Source organism: Plasmopara halstedii (assembly GCF_900000015.1).
Source record: "Plasmopara halstedii genome assembly, contig: Scaffold_3111, whole genome shotgun sequence".
In the NCBI taxonomy this organism is placed as follows: Eukaryota; Oomycota; class Peronosporomycetes; order Peronosporales; family Peronosporaceae; genus Plasmopara; species Plasmopara halstedii.
In genome coordinates, this window is record NW_020190014.1 from 7,774 (window position 1) to 30,491 (window position 22,718).

Genomic DNA, 22,718 nt, shown 5'->3' on the forward strand with positions numbered 1-22,718 from the left:
TCTCATGCAGAGTTCAGAGGGCACAATTGGCAGTGAGTCGCGGTATAGAATGAGTGATAAACGAACAACGGTATATCGCCGACCCCTGAGTGTCTCTGTTGAACAAGAAAATGTCGGTTGTATATTGAGGCCCTCAGTGTTTATCTTTGGCCGGGGAGAACAGAGTAATTATGAGCTGTTGGCTCCAATTTCATGGCCAATGGAAAGAGGAAATGATTGGTTATCGCAATGTCGGGTATTAGAGCTGGTGGTATTGAAGGACAACTGCAGGCAGCAAGACGACTTGAAGATAAGAAAGATGGCTCTTTCTTGCCACATATGACAGCTATGTATTATTGTAAGACGGCCTACCGTACGATTTAATATAGCCCCACGGAAATAATCTCAATCGTAAAAGGAGTGATTGGAGATCTCTGGGGCTGCTATTATCTCCTCACACCTTCGGCGTAAAGTCGTATAGAGCTGAAAGAATTATTCGCTGGAAATATGTGCAAGAAATTGCAAACCGGTGAGGTCACCAAAATTTTGCGCGTGGCACCGCAGGCAGAGCTGAGCGTGACATTCGCCATGGATGAATCTGTCATGGGTTTGAGACGAGAGAAAGTTATCTTTAAGGATCCTGTCGATCTTTTATATCCGTTGGAAAGAACATCGCGACGTGACGAGGAGAGATTCACCGTGTGTGTTATCCCTATTATGGAAGTGCTTCATGAAACTTGCCTGAATCTAGAAATTAAGTATTATTGCACATGAAAATAGCCCTTACTGAGGGAACATCAATGCTATATTATGTGCGAATTCGATAGAGAGAGAATTCTTGGGAATGTTTTTTTGTCAGAAAGTCTAATGGCATCGGGTGAAGCGTGAATTCTTATGATAACCTAAATGCAGCCACTTTTCCAGCCAAACGCCCATATCTTGACAGAATGTGCGGTAGCAAAGTATGATTGACCCAGCTTTGCTCAGAGCCCGCGACTTGATCGATTGATGTGATCAAGCCATGTCAGAGACAATCATATCCCTGTCGTTGCAGTGAGGATCTCGAGTAAAATGCTCTAGGACTAACGGTTTTTCGCCATGGGGGCTGTCTATGGACATGCGATGCTAAATCGTCTGGTGATGCTGAGATTTTAGGTTCAATTGTGGTTTCAGAAAAATCTATTTCGAAAATAGATTCGTCCATGGTTTTGAAGAACACGGAAAGCTGAATGCGAGACCCCATTGAAACTTGCAGCGGGTGCTTGAGTGTATGCGCCAAGATATGCTATTCGCCAATATAGGTATGTGTGTTTTTGGTGTAATCCTCCTTACTTCAGGCTTAAAAATTGGAAGAAGGGAGCTGATCTCGACACATTACAAACTAGCTAGTGCTTCTTTCCCAAAATAATTGTAGGAAGTTGCTTGGCAACTACTAGCACAACTACAACGTGACTGAGCCGACATAGCACAATCTTTCATCACTAATCAAAGTCAAATGGTGCTGGTTGTAATAGAGTGACGTCCAAGCCTTTGCAGTTTACTGTTGAGTACTCCAAGCAAACACCGGTTGGCATGATTGTGTTATCGTTTTGAACCTCGCAACTTGAAGCCGCAAAAGATAATAATTTTATTCATGACAAAACGCTTCATGCAATAGAATATGGCCTGACAAGTAAAATTTAACTTGGATGGATCTAAGCCGTTTGCGATCGATACAAATCATGCGTCGTTGCGCACAACGACGTCATCACCACATCTTCACAGAGAATGACAATATGACTATCCTTATGTGCGGAGCGTACCTTCGTGGTAAGGTAAAAGCCGCGTCTGCTCAACGTGGCGGAGGCCTTCGCACCACCCCGACAAGCTGTTGCTTATCGCAGTGGTGACGTCGCCAACATATGTGGCGATACGTACTGCGTAAGGGTTCGACGCAACATATATTGCGCTGCTAAGGATTACACCGCGAATAGCAAGTTAATTCTTTGTTGTGATGTGATAGACGTAGAACGAGGTGATAAGCGGAGTTGAAGTGAAAGGAGGCTGTACTTACTCACGCGTTGGATCAACGATTGTCAAAGGATTATATGTTCGATTCTTACCAGATAATTCCTATTGTTTCACGTCAAGATCGTATCTGAATGTCACGATCTTAGCCGCATTTTGTATCGAATCTTGCGAATGTCTCTGAGATTCAGACAATGTTCCTGCAAACTTCCGCAAAACACGACGTACTACAAAGTTTTGAGATTGGCGCTTTCATGGCGAGCTGGCTCGCTTGAATTGCTCGATACAGAGGTATCAAAGTGTGATGTTCTGTGTATTAAACCCTTTTCAAGTGCGGTAGCACCAGGTAGGTACAGCTTGAAAGACGGCATAAGCATGTGGGAGATAGAGAGAATTACTGAACGTCATGTCGATGGAGCGATACGAAACACCATAAATTTGAGATCTGGTACAGAACACGAACTATTATTGTAACTGGTGCTAGAAATTCAGAAATCATTTGCTTTTACACAATACTAACGCGCTGGCGACAGTGCATGCACGATCCGCATTAGCCATCACCTCGTAAAAGAGTAGATAGATTTGACAAAAATTAGGTTAAAAGTCAAGCGAAATTTCACGACTGTGAGACTTAATCGCGCAACATTAATGTAATATCATAACATCTGTGTGGTACACAAAACAATAAAACTCAAAATGGGTGGAAGCACGTCAGGATCGCAGCTGCATATATGTTCTATAGATTGCCGTATGCACTGGATACCCCACGTAAGTAGCTTTTATTTTCCAGACACAGAAAGTGGATCTGATCTCCTTTCGGTCTCTTTCCACTCACTTTCTAACTCGATCTCTAATAATGATGTCGTGGTCCCTTTTCACTCATGTATTGTTAGCATCCACGTCTATGGCCGCGCACTACAAAGTGCATCATCATCATCTACGATTCCGTGAGGTGACAGTCATTGCAAATAATGCAACGTGCCCGAATGGCGGTAATGTCTTGCTCTGCCAAAGTGCGTCGTACTCGTGTCAGGACGATGGGACTGGTGTTCAGAGATGTCTGGAGCGTGATGACTCGTTCCTCGCCTCAGTTGATGATAAAGTCACCACACCTTGGGCGCAGTGCAGTCAAAAGAATGCGACGCTTCCCTCCAAGTGTCTTTTTGACTTCCAATGCATCTGTATGGACATAGCCAATGACGACTGCTACTGCATGCCACCAGACGCTTGGCGCACTGCTCGCCGCCCTGCCGAAAGCTGTACCACTTCGAGTGGAGAAATTGGATCATGTGATGAGGGCAAGTATTGCCGTACCAAGGGCTCGAATCAGGAGTGTGCCATTGCCCCTTATCTTCCAAGCAGCACGTCGCTGTTCAGTGACTGCACAAATGACCGCGTTTGCGACACAGGTCTAACCTGTAAAGATTATAAAAACTTTGGTATTTGCGTGCAGAGCAGTGAGGCTGACGTGAGTCAAAACTAGCGTTTGTGCACGACTTTCGAGAGACTGAATGGCTGCTCTTCTTTGCAAAGAGCTTTGGGTGTTCGTTAATGCGTGAAGACTACAGCTATCTTAAAGGCTTGCGTGGATTCGTAGGAATTTTCGTTTAGGATTATTTTTTCATGAAAGATATTGACACACAGAGACGTATGGCATGTGATGTGAGTCTAACTCGTAGTAGTAGCTTCAAATGTATACGCATTACAATATAATTCTTAGATAGCATCCGTGTGTCAGATGAATACAATTTGGAGGATTATAAGTATGATATGTGATTCCTGAATGACGGGGAGAATAAGTGCAAATACATTAATGCATATAGTATTTGGTGCTCTTAAAGGACCCTGATTACGCATCGTCTTCGTTGGCTTCCAGTTCACTCTTAACTTTTAGTTTGTCCTTTTCAGCGCCGGCAAAAACTCATAAATTGTATATCTAAGAGAATGCATCAGGTCCTAAGTACCGAAAGGGAACGCTCAGAAACGACTTAGCCGTGTATTGCCAGGTATGGCGAAAGTGTTCATCCAAGACTCGGCGAGAGTCACAAGTCTTTCGCTCACACTGAGTTTTTTTCATCCCACAAACCATCACTGTTTAAAGGTATCGCCTGCCTTTCGAGTCGGTTGGAAAAATCTGGATCTCAATGAGGGATCTTCTTAAAGCAGACAAGAGTGAAAATGAGAATCAGACTTCGTTCAAATAAAGATGCTAGCTCACCATTTCGAAAAACTAACTTTAGGTAGGCGGACGTCCACTCATCTGGGCTTTCCGATCATACAGCGTGGCTTGGGTGTTCAAAACACAAAAAGTATCTACTGGTTTTGTAAAGATCGCTCTGTTCTTCTTCCTGTTGGAATGATCTTTTTCTCGAGGAAATCTCTGATAAATAAAAGTCAATTGATACTCTGAGTTGCTTCATTCTTGCAATGACTAGCCATTCGCATGTACGTGAAGAACAAAATTTAAAGCAGAACAGGGTCACAATAGTCATCATTGTAGTGGGTCTCATCGAAAATTCTGTCACTTACTTTTACTATCTGATGCTCAATTGAGGGTATTACGTTGCGGTGTCATACTTGATGCATGATTGTCTAGCGTTGCTTGTATTTCAAAATTTTCTTGGGATCAACTCAAAGGACGCTCAATTAATGTAACGGATTTGAAAGAAGCAGTTTCATATCTGCAAACTGTGTGAATGCAGTTTCAGCTTACATCAATGCCGAATACTTGATTACAGGATAGCAGACTGCTTGGTTTGCTTCTTATATCGTACACACTTATGGCTCTACGTACAAAGTCAGTAAATAGTCAATTGTATAGTCTGAATAAATCTATTTTGTTTTTTGTTTATTTAATCAAGTTTTCCTGACCATTAAGCTATTTTTGTAATTAAATACTTTGTTATGGAAAATAAAATTGAAAATAAAATAACTCAATATTATACACATACCACTAATAATAACGCATATACCTCAAATGCTGGTCTAACATTGGCTAATACTTTTACAAACATTTTTTAACATACTAAGTTGATAAACCGCCATGTTGGTGCATGACACACAACTAATCATTTCGCAAGTAATAGATCACTATATGAACAGATAAGAATTTCTTTTAGTAGGGTTGATTCTCCATGTTGAGGCATTCAACAGGTGAGTTATATCACCGAAACCGTTGAACAGAAGGACGATCGGACAACATATTTGTCTGTGTACAGCTTATTCAAGCGCACACAATTGAGCCTTGCCCGCGATCTTTGACTGTAAAAAGACCACACCCGACTACCCGTGTTTGGATGACTATATCGTCTTTTGTTGAAAAAGGATTAATTATTGCAATAATGTGGCCTGACCAGCTGCATCACCTGGCCATCGATGTGAAAGACAATCCCTTTGGTACATGTGATCCTTTCCAGCACATCCTGCTCAGAGTACTCACCGCAGCGAGAGGGTCGCTTTTCATCTCCATAGGCCCCGCACGGAAGACAGCGAAGTCCAGTCATTTCTACTATCCTCGGTATTGGCATAGGTGACACCATCTTATAGCTATGATTAACCGCCTCACCGTCTCACCTGATCTACTCGCTAGAGCAGATTAGTCGCTCTTTCCTGTTTCTGCAGAGACATTCTATAGAAGTTGCGATATTTGACAGCTACCTTTTTTCGCGAGACCGCGGCTCACTGTCGCTTTTGCCTTCCGAGCCCTGTTTTAGGCCCTTACCAATCATTTTATTGCTAGACCGACGAATTACACAATTTTTCGTCCTGCACAGAAGCTATCGTAGCTGCGAAAGAAGCGTTTCTGCTTTCTGGTAAATGTTGGCTGATGACTCACCAAAGCTTAAGCAGGACGAAAATGTGTGACAGCTAATATTTTCGACTTCCAATTGATTCCTGGCTCAATGTGTTTGAGCCACGTCATACCTAAAATGAGAGAGTATTTCGAATACAAGAAGGATGGGGCAACGTTCAGCCTTGTCAAAGTCTCAATTTTACGTGAAGGCTCAACAGAATTTTCGGTACTATCAGTAGTGTCCCCATTGCAAAACACTCAAATATTAATTAAATGGGCGATGCCTCTCTACACTATCTGATATTTTCGAGAATCACGCCTCGTACGTAATCGCATGTCGCTTCTGAAGCAATCCGAACTTTGCATGGATTTATTAAGCCTTCGTGTGAATGATAACAGCCTGTAATCGTAGGCTGCGAGCCACAACTCTGATCGAAAAGTCACCCATCTTTGGCTAGCCCCCATTGACATCGACCTGTATATTTTTCTGCTAATAGACCCTGAACGCATACTGAGGTGGGATATGCGCGAAGATCTCGATAGGAGCTGCATCGGCTTTGAGACCCTTGCAGAAAATGATAACTGTCACCGCCCCCACGAGAGGTCTGTTGCCATTTCGGCGATGATATTTCAAAAATGTGGGCATAGTCTGCTAGATCTTGCCACCCATGATGGCTGGAATTTTGATCGCGAACGGTATGTATTATTAGGCGCTGCGGGCATCCGCGACAATCTGTTGCATGTATTGGGGATGCCTTCACTAACGGCATTGCACCCAAGCGCTCATTCTCATGCGCAGCACTTAGCTTGAAAAGTGCTATTGCAACGCGATGATGCTCCGTCTGGAGCGTGGACAACCTTCGAGCCATCGAATCTGATTTTCTCCAGACAATAAGTTTGTTTTTACCCTCAAAGGTATTGACGGTTAACTTCTGCGACCTCTTTCTGGGAGCCGAAGTGTACCTCCATAAAAAGCCTTTCTTTGGTATTTCTAGAGGCATATTGCCAGCGCATACTCAAAGATTGTAAACGCTTGTATGAAGGCTGCAAACGCCGTACCATTCGGCGCCAAAGATAGACATGAGACAAAGCGTGTTTGGTTGTCTTGGGTACAGATAATCAAACAGCTCGCATCACCAAAGGAGATAGTTTGATAGGACTCAGGCACCGACTTGACGACGAGCGTCACTTATGCACCTTGCATATAGATGTTTTTGATTCGGCTCACGTTGACTTTAGCACAGAGAATGGATTTATTCGCCCCACCCAGGAGTGGTAACAGAGAGGATCCAAGGTAACAGATACATATGGAGCTGAGTTGAATTCAATTTAGACTCATACTTAATACGACGCTCAATAATAAAATGAACTGAATACATAAGGTTAGCAGCCAACGCGTCCCGAGCGTCAGGATCCCTCCGTTACGATGTCACACCGTCCTCATCAACAAATCATACCAGAACCTTCGTACCTCTTAGTCAGTTGCACAAAAGTGTAATAAGCACTTGCACATTTCACAAAAATTGAATGTGTAAATACAGCTTATCACGGCTGACTTTGGCTGTCGATATGATATGATAGTACGATGGAGCTCGGGATATTATCCTGAGGCGGAATTTAAATGGGAACAGACTCTATAGATGATATGAAACGTCATTGTGGCTTCGCAGTGTAATGGGACGTTCACCATGTCATTGGAACGTTTCGCATTTGAAAATTGTCATTGGCTGAATAATAAACTGTTTTTTGTCATTTTGCGCATCGTACTTTTTGAAAATTAATGCCTAACATGATATTTCCAATAGACCTAATTCATATCAAAACTTTTATTATGCTACCTGTTTAGTTATACGCTTCGTACTTCCCAGTCTGATTCAAACAAATTGCTTCAATTTGTAGCATCGAGTGTCCATGAGCATTGCGAGTCATAAATCCAATTGCAACTAGTTTGTCTCCAGTTCTTAAAAGTTTTGTCACTTTAGCAAATAAAGGAAGAGACAAACCCATCGTGTCACTCTGTAAAAATGCCTGTAGCGGTCTATCAACCCCACAATCATCCAACATGATCGAAAGGAAGGTCATGCCTTTACTGAAGCTACGAATTCGCTTTATTGTACCAACCACTTGAACGTATATTTTCTTTGGTTCAGCTTGAGTCTCTCGAGCTACAGCATCTGCTTGTTCTTGATCACGTAAGACTGTCATACGTGTATCAGCATTATCAACAACAGCGAGACGTTTAGCTGCTAATAGTTCAGACTGTCGTTTGCGTAACTTTTCTTCCTGTTCACGCCAGACTATAAGAGCAGTATCGCGAGCACTCAAGTCATTGTATATGCCTTCAATATTGGCAACTGGTACGCTGCTTGATTCCGTCGAGCGTTTGTTGCAACAGTAAATGTACATTGGTGCATCTGAACATTGTTTTGTCGTGACAACTAGAGAATGTACATCATACCCCAAATCTGCATGAGCTAAATATTCCCGTTTTCGCCACTGTTTACGCGGTGAAATGCACACCAGTGACGCACTTTTAGCTATTTCAAGTGAGGGAGTACTACACGTAGACACGAGCTGGTCCAAAGTGCAGAACAAATGGCGAAAAAACGATGGATTTTTCTTCGATCGACCACGAAATCCATGAAATATCGCGTTCATGTCTAACAGACATGCAGCTGAAAGAGCTGGTTGACCATTATTGTCGAAAGTAACGGTGATCAATTCCTCGTTTGAAACTTGTTTGCCAATGTTTGTGAAAGTGAAAGATGACTGGAGAACAAAATAGCCACAAGGTCTATACCTAAGATTCACGTTTCCCGTTGCAGATTCCTTATGCATTGTAGCCTTGGAGAGCTGCAACTTCAGTGTCTTGAATGCAATTTCACCTTGCATGGTTAAAGACAGCTTATTAGCTGTGGAAATGATGTACACATTTGAATATCCTTCTTGCAATAACAAATGAACAGTAGAGAATTGGGAATGCTGATCAAGTACGAGAAGAGAAGCATCCAGACGAAGATGTGACGCAATAGCAGATCGCAAACTATTACCAATCGCGTCTTCATTGGCTCTATTATCTACAGAAACATCATTATCGGAGGTTTCACACAGGATTTTGCTTATAAAGTCGAGAACTCCATCATGTCGCTTCGTAAGCTTTTCAATATCCATTCCAATGGTCTCTTTGGATAGTATGTCATCGTTCTCTACGAAAATTTTACGAATACAGCCTTTCATGACATTTGAAGTCAGCGTAAGATCTGTATGAGTAGCATTCGTGCTTCCAATCTCGTGATGTGATCGATCACCAAACCACAAGCGAATCTACATACAGCAAGTCATTTAGCTATAAGCACTTTATCAGAGTTTCAATCAAAAGCACACCATACTTCACGATGATCTGACAAAACACTAAAGTCATCATACACAAGGTCTGGTTTTCTTCCAAAAAGTGTCTCCTGCAATCCATACCAATTACAACATGGTATCGTCACGACACCACAAATCTCTTCAGCTTCTACAGCACTCAGCGCTTGGTCAAGTGAAACATGTGCGTGCACTAACACTAAGATCACTCGCTTTAACGAAATTCGAACATTTTCAATCTTATTTCGCACAATGATCAGATTCGAAACTTCTGCCCAACGTTTCGACCGCTACAGGCACAGACACTAAGTCTTAACTTTGACTTTATACTTTCAAATATGACTCAAATGAATTCAAACCTCACTTGTTCCCGTATCCATTGCAGGATCTACACTATAGCATTTCCATCCTTGCATTCGATAGGCAAACATTGCAGCTGTACGTGCTGTTTACACAAACACAAATGTAACCAGCGTAACATAATAACAATGATCGTTACTTCTTTCACTTACGAGTGCTACCGTCTCCAACGACAATAATTCCATCAGGTTTATCATTAACTTTTCTAGATTTGGATGTGGGTGCAATATACCGTCGGACAGCATTAAACAGTGCCATGCTCTAAAATTAACTTTTCGTCAGCATTTAATGAGTCGAATCTCTCTCAGTCATCAATTTACCTCCGTGATCTCTTTCGCGTCTGGGAAAAGTTCAAGCTGTAGGAGATCAGAAGCACATTGCAACTTTCCCACGAATTCGTCAAGATAACGTAGTGACACATGTGAAGAAGATGAAAGTGATACAGACGTTTGGCATAATGGCAATCGCCACCGTGAGATGTGTCGAGTCGATCCCATCAATGCCTATCACTTGTCCACTTATCAAAACATTTATGTACTCTGGACTTAAAAAATGCAGTAATTTATACACCTGGAAAGTTTCTGAGAATTTATTAGGATCGAATTATTGTGAGCACTCAATCACAATTTTAGGACTTTCCGATTTTTTTTTCAACTTTGCGCAGGGGATTATTCTCCATGTGCGAGATGCAGCTTATTGCTTAAAGCACATGCGCAAAGCAACCGAAAAAGCGACTTATTTCCATACAATAGGCTTTCGTTAAGCGAAGCACTCCACGCCTCTAACATTCTCACATCTTTCAGGAGAGTTCCTGACGCCTCCACACAGAGGCTCCGTGCTAGTAGTCGATACTTAATGGCTTAGGTATGTCAGTACGGCTACACTTCGTAGAGCTCGATGATTTTATCTTGAACAGTTTGACCGTCATGCGCCAAGTGCGCAGCAATATAGTCAAGTGTTCTTGTTGCACCGCATAAAGAATTTCATTCTATATTCTACACAGGAATTATTTTTCCTCAGTCGTCGGATTCGCGACCAGCGCTCTTTAGTGCAACGGTTTGCGGTGCATTTTGTATCGAGAAAGCAATAGATACCAGAGTCCACATCAATCAATGTTGTATGAGTGGACTCACTGGTCGTCCCTTTTAAAACTCTATCCTAAAGCGATTCCTAATACATGTAATACTATCCATGATGCAACATCTGCTAAAGCCTACTTGTCTTTTGAACCTTTCCATCATGAGAGCCACTCCCATCTCTTACGATCACTCCCAGTGTCGTACGAGTACTCATCATGATAATTGATCATGTTTTCTTGCCATTCTCCTCTTGAAAGCCTAGGTGTGTACGTTCAGCAAAAGAAGATAAAGTTCGATTTTCCAGCGCATCAAAACCCACGACACCAGGAGCCACGATAAAGGCGTGCAAAGCTATCCTTATAAATGCTATATCATAATATGCGCAGCGCTTAGTAAAATTATTCTCATATTCTTGAGCTCGAAATCTTCTTATACTGCACTGCTTTCTTGGACGCAGACGAGAAACTCAGTGAGTTAAACATTTGTCAAAGAAGTATGTTAGGAAATGCCGAATATAATGTTAAGATGGCATCATAGGCGACTAAGCTAATCTATTCTAGATGCACTTAAACGTCGCGCGATACAGCGTTTTGTACGTGAAGGTCAAACACTACGACGCCACTGTCATCATTTCACTGCAGCAGAACTCAAGTTGCTATTCACAGTTTGACTTTACTTGCCAGTTATCAGTATCCTCTGGCTTTATACTTCCAGTGTTTTGCACCCCAGTTTTGTAATCATACTCTATACATAAGTAATTATAAGCAGGTGCGATAAAAAGGAAGACAGCAGATTAAAATAGTCAGTAGAGAGAACCGTGTGGAGACCGTCCGACAGCGTAACGAGTCAGTGTCATGCAGCTTTTGACCCTCTTATCTGTAGCATCCAGTTTAGCGGCCGTAAACTCTGCTGCTCTGGGGAATGAAGATGACGTCAAACAAATGGCTACCCATCAGCCTCGTGTCAAGTACTTTGTTCACGTAGTAGCGGATGGAGATGACTGTGATTATCCCGACAATTCTTATCCCATGTGCGCAAGCAAGAACTTTGTGTGCAGGATGGAAAACGGCCAAGAGATGTATGCCGATGCCCCGTCGTGCTTAATATACGATCCTAGCACCATGCGAAGCAATCCATTTTTGATCGAGGAGACGGCTGTTGAGCCTTGGGGCGTTTGCGACCCTGCAGCGGAGCTTAAGAGGAAAATTGGTGACTCGCCAATTTGTAAAAGAGAGTTTATGTGTCTTTGTTTACATGGAGCAGAAGAAAATTGCATTTGTGCGCCACCGGATGCTGTGGATGATGCGAACGGAGCTGCTCATTGTGTCAATAGCACCGCGTGTCCTGAGGACAAATATTGTCATTACCTGCTGAAAGGTGGAGTTGATTGCGGACAGAAACCTTATTTTACTTAACAAAGATAGTCGTTTCTGCGATTGATGAAGGCAATAAAATTATTGGTATAACTTAAGCATTGACTTGTCAGGTACATTTACCAAAAGTAGATGTAGGATTGAGTCATAAAGTTCTAGCTTTTACTAGATTGCCAAGGAGGTAATGATCGTAAAGGTGATAGTGTATCACTTGATTAAGTACCTTGATCTCGTACTAGATTCAAAACCACCTACTCTCACACCTGATTAAGCAAAGGGAGTCATATGATTGTTTAAAAGTTGGTATGATTCGCTACGATTGTTAATCGAAATACCTGAGGTGTTTAACCTACTTGGCCGCTTCAACTAATCTGGAATACGTCGCGTTTAAGGCCGCAGTCGTCACTGGAACCGCCGACCTGACGAAATCAGTTGGGATTGTCTCTTTGACCATAAATGACTTGACGTGTTCGGCTAAGATAAAGTCTGTCTTACCGAAAACTGTTAGCAAAAGAGCTGCCTGACGGAAAGCTGTAGCCTCAATCGTAGCATTAAAGTTGCACTCTGGGTTAATGGCCTTACACATATTCGCGAAATCAATGCGAGCGTGAGCGACTGCATCCAGCGTGATTTTTCCATCGGCGTCAGCACGGTCAAGGAATTTCTGAGCAAGAGTCACGTTCACCTCAGCCGGATCACGACCGAAATATCGGTCATCGCGAGCGAAGGAAGCATCACGATCGTTTCGACTGAGAAAGTCAAGGCTGAAAACATCCGGCAAGCGACCGATTTGTGCGACTGTCCATTCTTCAGCAACGTTATAAACGCTAGAAAATACAGCCGCAAGCGATGCTTTTGAAATGTTTTGGCCATTGCGTGAGATAAATCCGTGGTTAGCAAGCACGTTGAAACCGGGACACGGTCCACGGCGGAATGGAGCAGTGTTATTGAACACGCCAGAGACTTGGTCACCACTGGGTTTAAAGTACTCACCGACTTTGAGATTCGATGATGTGTCACTACAAGATGTTTTTTGCTCCGTGTCATCGTGAGATTGGACGAAAGGAGCGCTGGTCAAAGCGACGAGAGCGACAGCAGCAGCGACAGTAGTGCGAAACATTCTTGATAGGTGTAGGAAGTAGTTTGTTGGAGTCGAAGGAAATGAGAGAATGAGAACATTTTCATTTGCTGAGACTTTTAAATTTTGGAACGCATTGCAAGCCGAAGGATCACGTTGGATTTGCTTGCTGGTGGTCCGGATCGATAGGCGCACACAAAATGTCTCTTGGCTACATGATCGAAATAGAGTCAGAATTGTCAACAGCACATCAAATATACATAAAATCAAGTTCTACAGCTCTATAATAATCATATTCAGAGCTCGATCTGTGCCTCCAAAAGAGGAAGCTCTGTCCATTCACCTCCTTAATCCAACAGATTCTATACTAGCTACCAGAAAAAAGGGCAGAATCTATTGACGTGCCTTTACTAAGCAGTCACAGGATATTCCTGTCCTTTCCAGAAAGACATTTAGAGTTGGAGAATTAGATTTGAAATTGCTGAACAGATTAGATGAAAAAGACAGGACATACGTTTTCGTTGCTTTTATACCGATGTATGAGCAATGCGAGCCCTCAGCTGGAAAAATACTTTTGTCCATCCCTTAGAATTAGGTTACCAGTCGAATACATTTTGCAGGTAGTACAGCTTTATTTATGTGCACTCTCCATATCCAAAGAATTTATTAAGAATTGGAGAAGACACTCGGCTGATTCTGAAACCACGTTGAAAGTATTTGTGTTTGTATATAGAAGAGCATAATCAAGAGACATGCAGCCTGTAAAGATATCGATAACCTAACAAAAGAGCCATAGAATCTCATTTAAATCGGATTATACATAGCAAAAGCAGTACATTATCGCTCTAGCAGAACTTTCGCTTGGCTTCGATTGAAGAGAGTGGGAGCCAAGTCTCGAGCGTAGAAGATCTCAGTCGAATGCCAATACCGAAATGTTACATATCTGAACTCATACAAAATTGTACATACACTTGCGAGGTCTTTCATAGAACAATGCGGACCGTGCTAGGTGTTCTCTGGGTTGTGGGCTTACCGACCGATTCTCTGATTTTTTCCTGATAAAATTTAAAAGCGCTGGTGCTTGTCGACAACTTTCGGCTTCGTCGTACCCAAACCGCACGCATATCGCTATAAGGCTTCATCTATACTTAAGCATGAGAGGTATGGTTTGGGGAGGTTTGTCCGACGAGCTCCCCTCATGAAAGTTCGTCTTCGCTGTTATTGACGTACATCGCTCAGTGATATCCAATTATTTGAGACGTTAAATATAATGATTATAAGGGAAAATAAAAAAATCTTTTAGAAAAATAAAAACAATATACCAAATATTTGAAAAATAAGATATAACAAGTGTAAGTATAGTTATGTATATACACATGTATACATGAATTGTGCATAAAGATCATTATATTTTCCGGAAGTGACCTAGAAAATAATCTCTAACATAAAACTAATTTACCGACAACCATAAAGATTACGCTGTATCAGCAACGACCCACAGTTTTGCAAACACCGCATCTATAAACCTGCTTCTTTATACGCTGAGCAGTCGCCTGTTGTGACGAAATATGACTCTTCTTTGGTCTTCCACGCTTCTTCAAAATTTGAAGAGGCTTGCAATCACTGACAAAGAATTTTTGATTGTAGAATTGTTTCACTTGGATATTTGCTATATGCTGCTGCTGATGTTGATATTTTCCATGTAGAGTGATAATATTCTCCAGCATCATGAGTTGTTTTGATGCTATGAGTGCATGAGCACATGGAGTAGCGTAAAGTTCCCACGAACACCAATGATGGTAAAAATAGTAAGTGTATGTCCATATTTGCTATTAGCAGAAAGATTTGATCGTAGGTTCATATCCCACCGTTGAGAGTCAGTGAGGTTTAACTTATTTGCTCTGTGGTTGAGGGTTCCAAAGCATGTCTTTCCCTGTGATGACGTCCTCTCACTGTAACAGCCTGATTGGTGAGGCAGTTTTTATCTTTATTTCATTGGGAGATGTATACATGTATATATATACAAAACTATCCTCAAAGTGATATACACTAGGTATTTTTCAGAAATCTGGTATATAGTTTTTATTTTTCTGTTTATCTGGCAATTTTTTTTATAAATACGACCAGCACAGATCTTATATTTAGAATTGCCAGGGCAAGTTGTACGTCAACGTTACGCTTCGCTCTAATGCAACCGACTTGCCGTGCTACTTGCAAAGAGAAAGCTTTGACTCAATGAATTCGCATCAGTTTATGCACGGAGCTCTGAGTCGTGCGCTTCTACCCGGATCGAATTTGAGAGCCTAACGATAATTACGATGACTTCGGCTACTACTTTAACCATACATTTTACTATCTCTTACAACATAGCTCTCTTGATTTTCTGACATGCAGCCATCAGCTCCTTGATATCGATTTTCAAATATGCACATTTACACCAAGTGCGATGCAAATATTGTACAATTGTATCGTGCTCAATGTACAAGGGATAAGAATTACAGTTTTGCCCTTTACACTTAAAAATACTCTACTACCAGGACAATCAATAACGGACACGTCCATGATGGCGATAAGATCAGCTCTTCCTTCGATACCAGTTTAAATATCTTTGTCTTGCAACTCGGATATGACCTTTCATGATCAGCAAAAGACTATTCCATTGGTAATGAGGGCAGACGTGCATTCCTTACCAGGCCCATTTTGCGATTGAATAAACTTGCTTCCCGCAAACCGTAAAAGCTAAATGCTTTAGACGACGAGCACGTCAGTCAGTTTTGCAGACTCGGCTGAACCGCCGCCTCGTAGAATGGCTGGATCATTGCTGGTCACGACGCAGCCTGACTGTCAGTTTTGGGGCTTATAGCTCACTGTCTCTAGCCAGGATTACATCCCGGATACTGCGACCTCCGATCGTTTTTATTTGTCTTTCCAGAACGAGTTCCTGGGAGTGCAGCTCACAGCAGAACTTATCTGTATCATCAGAGATACAATATGAAGACCGCGATACACGATCGCTACTTCTCGTTTTAGCTTGACACCGCGGCTCACTGCTACTTCTACAAGCTTATCTGCATTATGGTTGCACATTATACTAGGCCTTCTCATGCTCAGCACTAAAGTCTGTTTCTTTTTTTCTAGTAGATACTACCAGAAATTCAAGTTAGACAGAGCCATGCGGTAATTTAATGTATTTGACTTTCCGCGGATCTATGGCTCATGGCTTTCCAGCCATTATATGCTTAAAGAGAGATATAATCAGAAATACAAGTTTAGGCTGTAGTATTCAGCAATTTAGATGCACCCGCTTACACTTTTGAGAAAACCTTGTCTCATGTATCTGCACAAAATTGCTACGTCTATCGTAGTCTTTCCTCGTATATTCAAAGCTCGGAGTACGAATGCTGCAAGGCTTATGTATCTTAGAAAGTGTCGCGTCTTTGAGAGCTCAGCACCCTTACATGCATTGAGTCTCCACAAGGTCGTTCCAAGTAGACCGCCCTGCGATTGATCAAGCTCGATTTCCCTTTAAAGTGATTGGTCCATTATGGCTTAAAGCTCAATAAATTGCACTACACAACCGAGAGACAAGAGGTCTCAAGATTATCAGTCACGTAAATGCAGGCCTCGAATATATTGATGATCCAGTACGTGCGTTTCCTTAACGATTCTACAGGTTTTTTATTCAAAACTTGTTCATCTTCCACAGGAAAACGTAGCATCTGCGAACACCACGGTGCTGTTTACCAGTAAAAGGAGCAATCTCTCCCTCCAATGTCCATATATAGCGGCTGGCTGGTACAGCCTCCTCGTCCGAAGCACAAATTTGTCCTTGATGCCCGGAAGTTTCTCTCCACATTTGATCCAACGCCATCGCCGCCTTAAAAGAGGTCCGGAAGACGCACAATCCCTTCTTGGATCTCTACTGGTACGGAGACTATGTCCGAAGAAAGAATCGTACCTCTTCTGCAAGATGGCAATCTTTCATTCCAATTTTTTTAACGCTCATATGGATTGAACATACTTTGCCTTTTCTCGTATCCTTTGATAATCGAACATTAAACAGCACACATTATCCTATTTGGCTTTGCGTACACTGTAACATTTGCCGATCAGACTCATTTAACGTCGATAAGGCCTTTCCTTCTCAGGCATATATGAAAATTTATTCTTGTGCACAAGTCTCTAGCTTAGAGACCGCTAGCGCATCGCGCTGACGCTCCATCTGGAGTATACAAAATCTGTGGACATCTATCTTGTCTGGAAAAAATATGTTCTCTGTGACACTTCTCTTGATGGCCTGAATGCTTAGCATATCGCGATATTACTCTGGACGTAGATTGTACTCCTCCATACACTGGCCGAGGCGTTCCCGGGGGATTTTGATCAGCAAAATTAATGAGTGGTAGACTCCTTCAGGCGAACAATAAACTCTGCTAACTCCTGGGCTGTCACATTTGCTATCCTTTGGACATGATATAGTAATCCACTAGTACACAGCGCTCAGAGTCATAAGTCGTATCTCGTTGAGGTGGACACCTAAGAAAGTGTCCTTTCTCTCATTCAGAATTTTGCACTCGACGTCCTTGTCATGAGATATGACCAACGATTGAGTTAATACCAATACCGTAATGTAGCAAGTCTCTAAAGAATAAGGTACAAACATGTAAATCAACGCTTTAATGAGGCGGCACTTTAGCTCGAAACCGCTCTACTTTTTAAACTTTCAGCGGCGCAATCCATATTGCATCTGATCCGTACGCTTTCAAATATTTCATTAATGCGTGATATTACCACCCCGGCCTGCGACAGACTATGGTAGAGCCGACGCAAAAGCACATTTGCTGCCTAATTAAACAAGTTTGACCTATACATTACCTCAAGGTTTGATAAGTGAAGGAAAAAACCCATCTTGTCCTTACTTCCAGATATGTAATAACGACGTCGCTGTGCTAAACTTCGCATCATCTGTATGTATTGCAAACGACTGAGATCCAAGCTGGTGTACTTTGAACTTTACATGATCATAGTAGCTACGTGTTGTATACGAAGAAGCGTTTCTCCTTTGCATGTGTCTTCAAATGATAAAACGGATACGTAGCATTTTTGCGAGCTTTCTTGCCTATAGGCCTTTATACGTATTCTTAAGGACCAATCAATGACGGATTAAAAAGCCTAGATCCTCCCCGGACCCAACCGTACAGATCAGTGATTCCCCCTCTCAACGATATCTCTCGAGGCTCACTAATATTCCACCGGTGACTATATATCTGAGTTAAAAATTCTTTCTCGCCACTGACCCATTCAGTTCAGTTGTTATTAAGCTTTGTTTACCGTTGCTTACATTAAAGGAATCCGCAACTCCAAAAGGAAGACTTGAAGAGACAAACGTCATACTATATGCTAAAAAACCATCGTAACTCTGCGTTAAAAGCGTGATTTGGTGTTCTTGGGAGCTAAGATATCTTTGATAATGAACGGGTTAAAATAATTGCGCACGACGAGCGATTGTCAAAAATAATCGATAGCACGCCGAGACATTGAGAATACCAAAATGTTTTGGCCGATCTAAATTCACGAGGACCATCGCTGTGGCATACAGAAGAATTTCTTCCAGAGCGTTATAGGCTGCCTTTGTAGTACGCTTCCAAATGCCCCGCGAGATCATGCCTCATAGAGCTTGAACGTTTTATCGGTATCACTGGACTAGCAGCTCTTAGTAAGCTTTAAGCTGACAGCTTGCCAATTCGCCATATTTAACTTCAAGTTTCTGCTGGCCCATCAACTTGAAGAATCCGACACCAATGGGACTGTCTTGAACTGGACAAGGACATAGTCGATAGACTTTAAAAATGTGTCTGGCGCTGATAATCAAATAACTTGTGCTCTATCCTCAGAGAAAACACATTCCGTCGACGAATTGGTCGTTAGATTGACTACGAGTGCTACTAAATTTAACATGCTTGCTGTCTATACGTGTGAAAGTCATTATAACGAATTGAATGAGCTGAGTGGAAAGGCTCTTTTGGGTTCACACTATCTCTTTCGAGAAAGGGATGGGCGTCGAAATGCGGAGAAGTCTTTGCAACAGCAGCCAACAATGAGGTCACTCCACGTCACAGATATAATTTTAGAGCTCCAGTAATGGCAACAACGATTTGTCAGCTTTGGGGCCGGTACTTTTCTTCCTGGCCTACGTGAACATATCTGACCCAGTTGGCTGGAGTCCAAAGCTTTCAGCAATGTGTATTGCCTAGGTGCTGAATGTATTGCATTGTAGAATATAAAAAGATCGTCAATCCGCGACACTTCACATAATGTGACGCAGCTGTTCAGACCACGTTAACATCGTTAGTGATCCTAATCTGACTTGTCTTACGCGCATGAAGAAAATAACAAGAAAACGTCAGCCACGGTGACAACCATTTAGCATGGAACCGCTACATGGCAAGGGACCTTGTGAGCTTCAGGAAAGGTCAACAGATACAAAGATATCACATGGCAAATTTGATAAGATTATTGAGACAGTATACTTGACCAAGTTTTTTTGTAGAAATCTCGCATTCACTTGTGAACTCAAGCAGCTATGTGCGGATGGCTGGATCGTTTATTCAATGCAACTCCGCTTTGTGGCTCTATCGTATTATATTTAGACTACTTCTGCGAAATTCAGTCACTTATACTCCCCATCGAAGTAGTCACATTTGTAAGGACGCTTCGCCTGTTGACCGGATACATTTCGGTGTAAAATTAGTGATGTATCAATATTTTTGATTTGTGCGATGTATACCGCTCTTGAATCGGCAACTTTTCAAATGCAAAACAAGGGCAGCGCTTCACACAATATTGCAAACTCATTAGTACCGTTATATAATGACAGGAATGGACCATTATAAGTAACTTCATGATTGGGTTCTCCACCTTGTCTCTAACCTTCACCCGTCTTCGTCGAAGCTGGCACAAGAGACCGCGACAGACAGTCTCACCTGTCGAAATTTTACTCAAACATTAAATGGCAAAGTACTTAGAGTCCAAACAAATTTTAAGTATACACAATTGATTTCTACTTTTGAGCCTGTTATTGAATACTGAATATAAAATAAAGCTTGCTTTGACTTGATAATTCAGTGAATTATAGCCCGGCTGTTGCTTTATCGCTCTGGTCGCGAAGTCAAATCTTTAGCACTACCACCCAACTCCGTAGCCTTTAATGATTGATCCCAAATTTTCTACAAAAATACCAAATTGCTCGGATGTAATTGGATATGTTATCCGATCAACCTTCGTATGCTTCGTTCAAAACTTCTGTAGCACTTCTTGGACAGGAGCTACCTGCCTACGCTCATAGTGATGGTGCCTCTTGATACGCTCGTGAAGTACGGATTTTTCAGCTAGCGCGATAGAGCCTTGATTGTCCTCCAAAAGCTCTTAAAATATATCATGATATTAGCTCACACCTGAATGCATTGCGCCGGATTGCTTCTTGGGTAACTTCCGTCAGTGCATATACTCAACCGCCGCCCATCACAGTCACGAACGCGGCATTTGCTTTCCAGCCAATACAAATCGGTTTCATCACTACCGCGTAATTACTTGAACCGCGTCAAGATTCAGGGTCGCCAACACAATCTTCTCGAATTGTATTTTTCTCCGTTGCTTGAATCTGAATGCTGCGTGTCTTCGTAGTAGAACACGTGTTTGGAAGCTTGCCTGTGTAGGATACGGGTTCACCGTGTAGCTGAGATATCTCACTGCAGCAGCGAGGTCCAGTTGTATGCCGAAAAGTAGGTAAGCCGAATAGCTAATTGTATTGCGATACAGTACATTATCTATAAGTATTTCTGCTTACAATTTAATGACTTTGATCAGCTTGAGTTTCGGATCTTAAGGCGATTACTTTTTTCCATGCCAAACAATTTTTACTTATCATTTTGACTCACCGACACACTTGGAGTTGACGTATCTTGCTCTCTTTCAATGCAGTGAAAGTGCTAGAGGTGACTTAATTTCGTCAAGTCAAATAATGTTTTGAGTGATCTCCTTGCTTACATGACGAACTCGTCATTGGTACCTGCATGGATAAGATCGACGACGTATATGGCCATAAGGATCTTGCCTTGGTAGTCTCGCCGTCCTGTACCTAGTCTGAATGTTAATTTGGCAATGATCTAAATTCGTATCCGCGGCAGCTAATTTAGACTGTAAAGCAAGCACTTGAGATGGCAAACTTAGTCTGTGTGATGTTTGTCGATGTACTCATTCGGCTACATCAATAAAATATCATCGCACTAAGATACATCGTCATCACGTCAAATTGATGCACCTGGTCTCCACACGGAGCATAGATAGATTGAGCTATCGGCTCGAGAATTTCCTCCATGTCGATACTGTGCTTTTGTAAGAAATCTTTATACACGATTCGCATATCAAACAGCCCATTCTCTTTTTCGCATGATTCCTTACTGAGTAAGACCACCAGCAGCCAACTGGGTTTTTTCTAAAAGCAATCGAACGAGCGACAGGTTCTGTATTTGCCGAGAGGATCAACTTCCGAGTTCCACTATTCTTTTCAATTGGCCCGTTTTTGAATATCATCGCCGACTGAAATGGTTGACATTTCTCCCACTGATTCTATAGAGTAGGTTGCTCCAAAATTCTTGCCTTGTCTAACTGTGGCCACTGACAGCCTACTCAGCGTTTACGATTGGCTTTGCAATTTATCTCGTGAAATCCAAACTAGTTACAGAAGCAACGGTGACCTCTTATCTTAGTTGATGCAACAAACAACATTGAAACTGTCGCAAATATGGCTACTCAAAGATGTCTATGAAGCGAGACAAAATAGCCTAAAATTGCAGTTATTTGGCAAAGCGAAAAAGTATCAGAATTGGTCCTTTCACAATTGATGCCAAACATATAACTAAATTTGCATGTAAAATTTATTATCTTTTGAACATGACGTTGAACAAGTATTCCGGCGTGTGACGAGAGTATACCAAGAATTCCATTAAAGACCTAGTAAAGTCTGCCTCATCATCCCAGTCTTATACTGGACCCTTACCTGAGCCCTATCTGTGAGATAAAGTTGAACAGCGACTAAATGAGCAGTTGGACTTACGAAATGAAGATTGGGTTTAGCGCATGCAAACTATGCCAAATTGTCCTGATCGATTGCTGATCACATACTAGCGATGAAAGCGCACTCGCGACTTAAACATCGGAAGAATTGGATCAGACTAGATTCGGATACCCTTAATTCACGGTCGACTTGGACCACATTTGTATGTGACAGCTGTACTTTGTATTGTGTGAAAGATTTCTGTTTTTGAGGTTATGCTGCCGCTAAATCTGGTCGTGTGCCAACCATCGGATGGCTCAAGGAAGACCACATGAAACATCAATACATGGTTTAATTAAAAATAGAGAATTCGAAAACAATTAGTTTTCAAGCATATGACAAGTCCTGGAGGGTTTTCACAGCGAAGGTCCCTATATAGCGATGACTACTCATCTATCGACTCCACTCGGCACAACCTTCGGTGAAACCGTGATTAATATCGCGTCGCATCTTCTAAACGACTTTCTAAAAAAATAACAAATTTTTTAAACGTATTTGTTTTATTTTTTCTTCTGGTTTTATCTCTTTTCTAAATCTTAATCTTTTTTTGAATAAATTCCATTTTTTT

The 22,718-nt window shown here is 41.9% G+C and overlaps 6 protein-coding genes across 6 annotated transcripts; 2 read left to right on the top strand and 4 right to left on the bottom strand.

Moving 5' to 3' along the window:
• Window positions 1–2,717: 2,717 nt before the first annotated feature.
• PHALS_07516 (uncharacterized protein) lies at window positions 2,718–3,469 on the top strand (the record flags this gene model as incomplete). The annotated part of the gene is made up of 2 exons (XM_024720995.1): window positions 2,718–2,754; window positions 2,880–3,469. The coding sequence occupies 2 exons, from the start codon at window positions 2,718–2,720 to the stop codon at window positions 3,467–3,469; spliced, it is 627 nt and encodes a 208-aa protein (XP_024586139.1).
• A 4,152-nt stretch (window positions 3,470–7,621) lies between these two features.
• Window positions 7,622–10,002, bottom strand: PHALS_07517 (Nucleic acid-binding, OB-fold; the record flags this gene model as incomplete). The annotated part of the gene is made up of 5 exons (XM_024720996.1): window positions 7,622–9,103; window positions 9,169–9,435; window positions 9,505–9,590; window positions 9,658–9,766; window positions 9,826–10,002. The coding sequence occupies 5 exons, from the start codon at window positions 10,000–10,002 to the stop codon at window positions 7,622–7,624; spliced, it is 2,121 nt and encodes a 706-aa protein (XP_024586140.1).
• Window positions 10,003–11,438: 1,436 nt separating this feature from the next.
• On the top strand, window positions 11,439–11,999 carry PHALS_07518 (uncharacterized protein; the record flags this gene model as incomplete). Its single annotated transcript, XM_024720997.1, has 1 exon — window positions 11,439–11,999. The coding sequence occupies one exon, from the start codon at window positions 11,439–11,441 to the stop codon at window positions 11,997–11,999; it is 561 nt and encodes a 186-aa protein (XP_024586141.1).
• A 307-nt stretch (window positions 12,000–12,306) lies between these two features.
• Window positions 12,307–13,077, bottom strand: PHALS_07519 (Chloroperoxidase; the record flags this gene model as incomplete). Its single annotated transcript, XM_024720998.1, has 1 exon — window positions 12,307–13,077. The coding sequence occupies one exon, from the start codon at window positions 13,075–13,077 to the stop codon at window positions 12,307–12,309; it is 771 nt and encodes a 256-aa protein (XP_024586142.1).
• Window positions 13,078–16,717: 3,640 nt separating this feature from the next.
• PHALS_07520 (uncharacterized protein) lies at window positions 16,718–17,041 on the bottom strand (the record flags this gene model as incomplete). Its single annotated transcript, XM_024720999.1, has 2 exons — window positions 16,718–16,912; window positions 16,994–17,041. The coding sequence occupies 2 exons, from the start codon at window positions 17,039–17,041 to the stop codon at window positions 16,718–16,720; spliced, it is 243 nt and encodes an 80-aa protein (XP_024586143.1).
• Window positions 17,042–18,065: 1,024 nt separating this feature from the next.
• Window positions 18,066–18,700, bottom strand: PHALS_07521 (uncharacterized protein; the record flags this gene model as incomplete). Its single annotated transcript, XM_024721002.1, has 2 exons — window positions 18,066–18,154; window positions 18,532–18,700. 2 exons carry the CDS (start codon window positions 18,698–18,700, stop codon window positions 18,066–18,068), a joined length of 258 nt encoding a protein of 85 aa, XP_024586144.1.
• Between the last annotated feature and the right edge of the window lie 4,018 nt (window positions 18,701–22,718).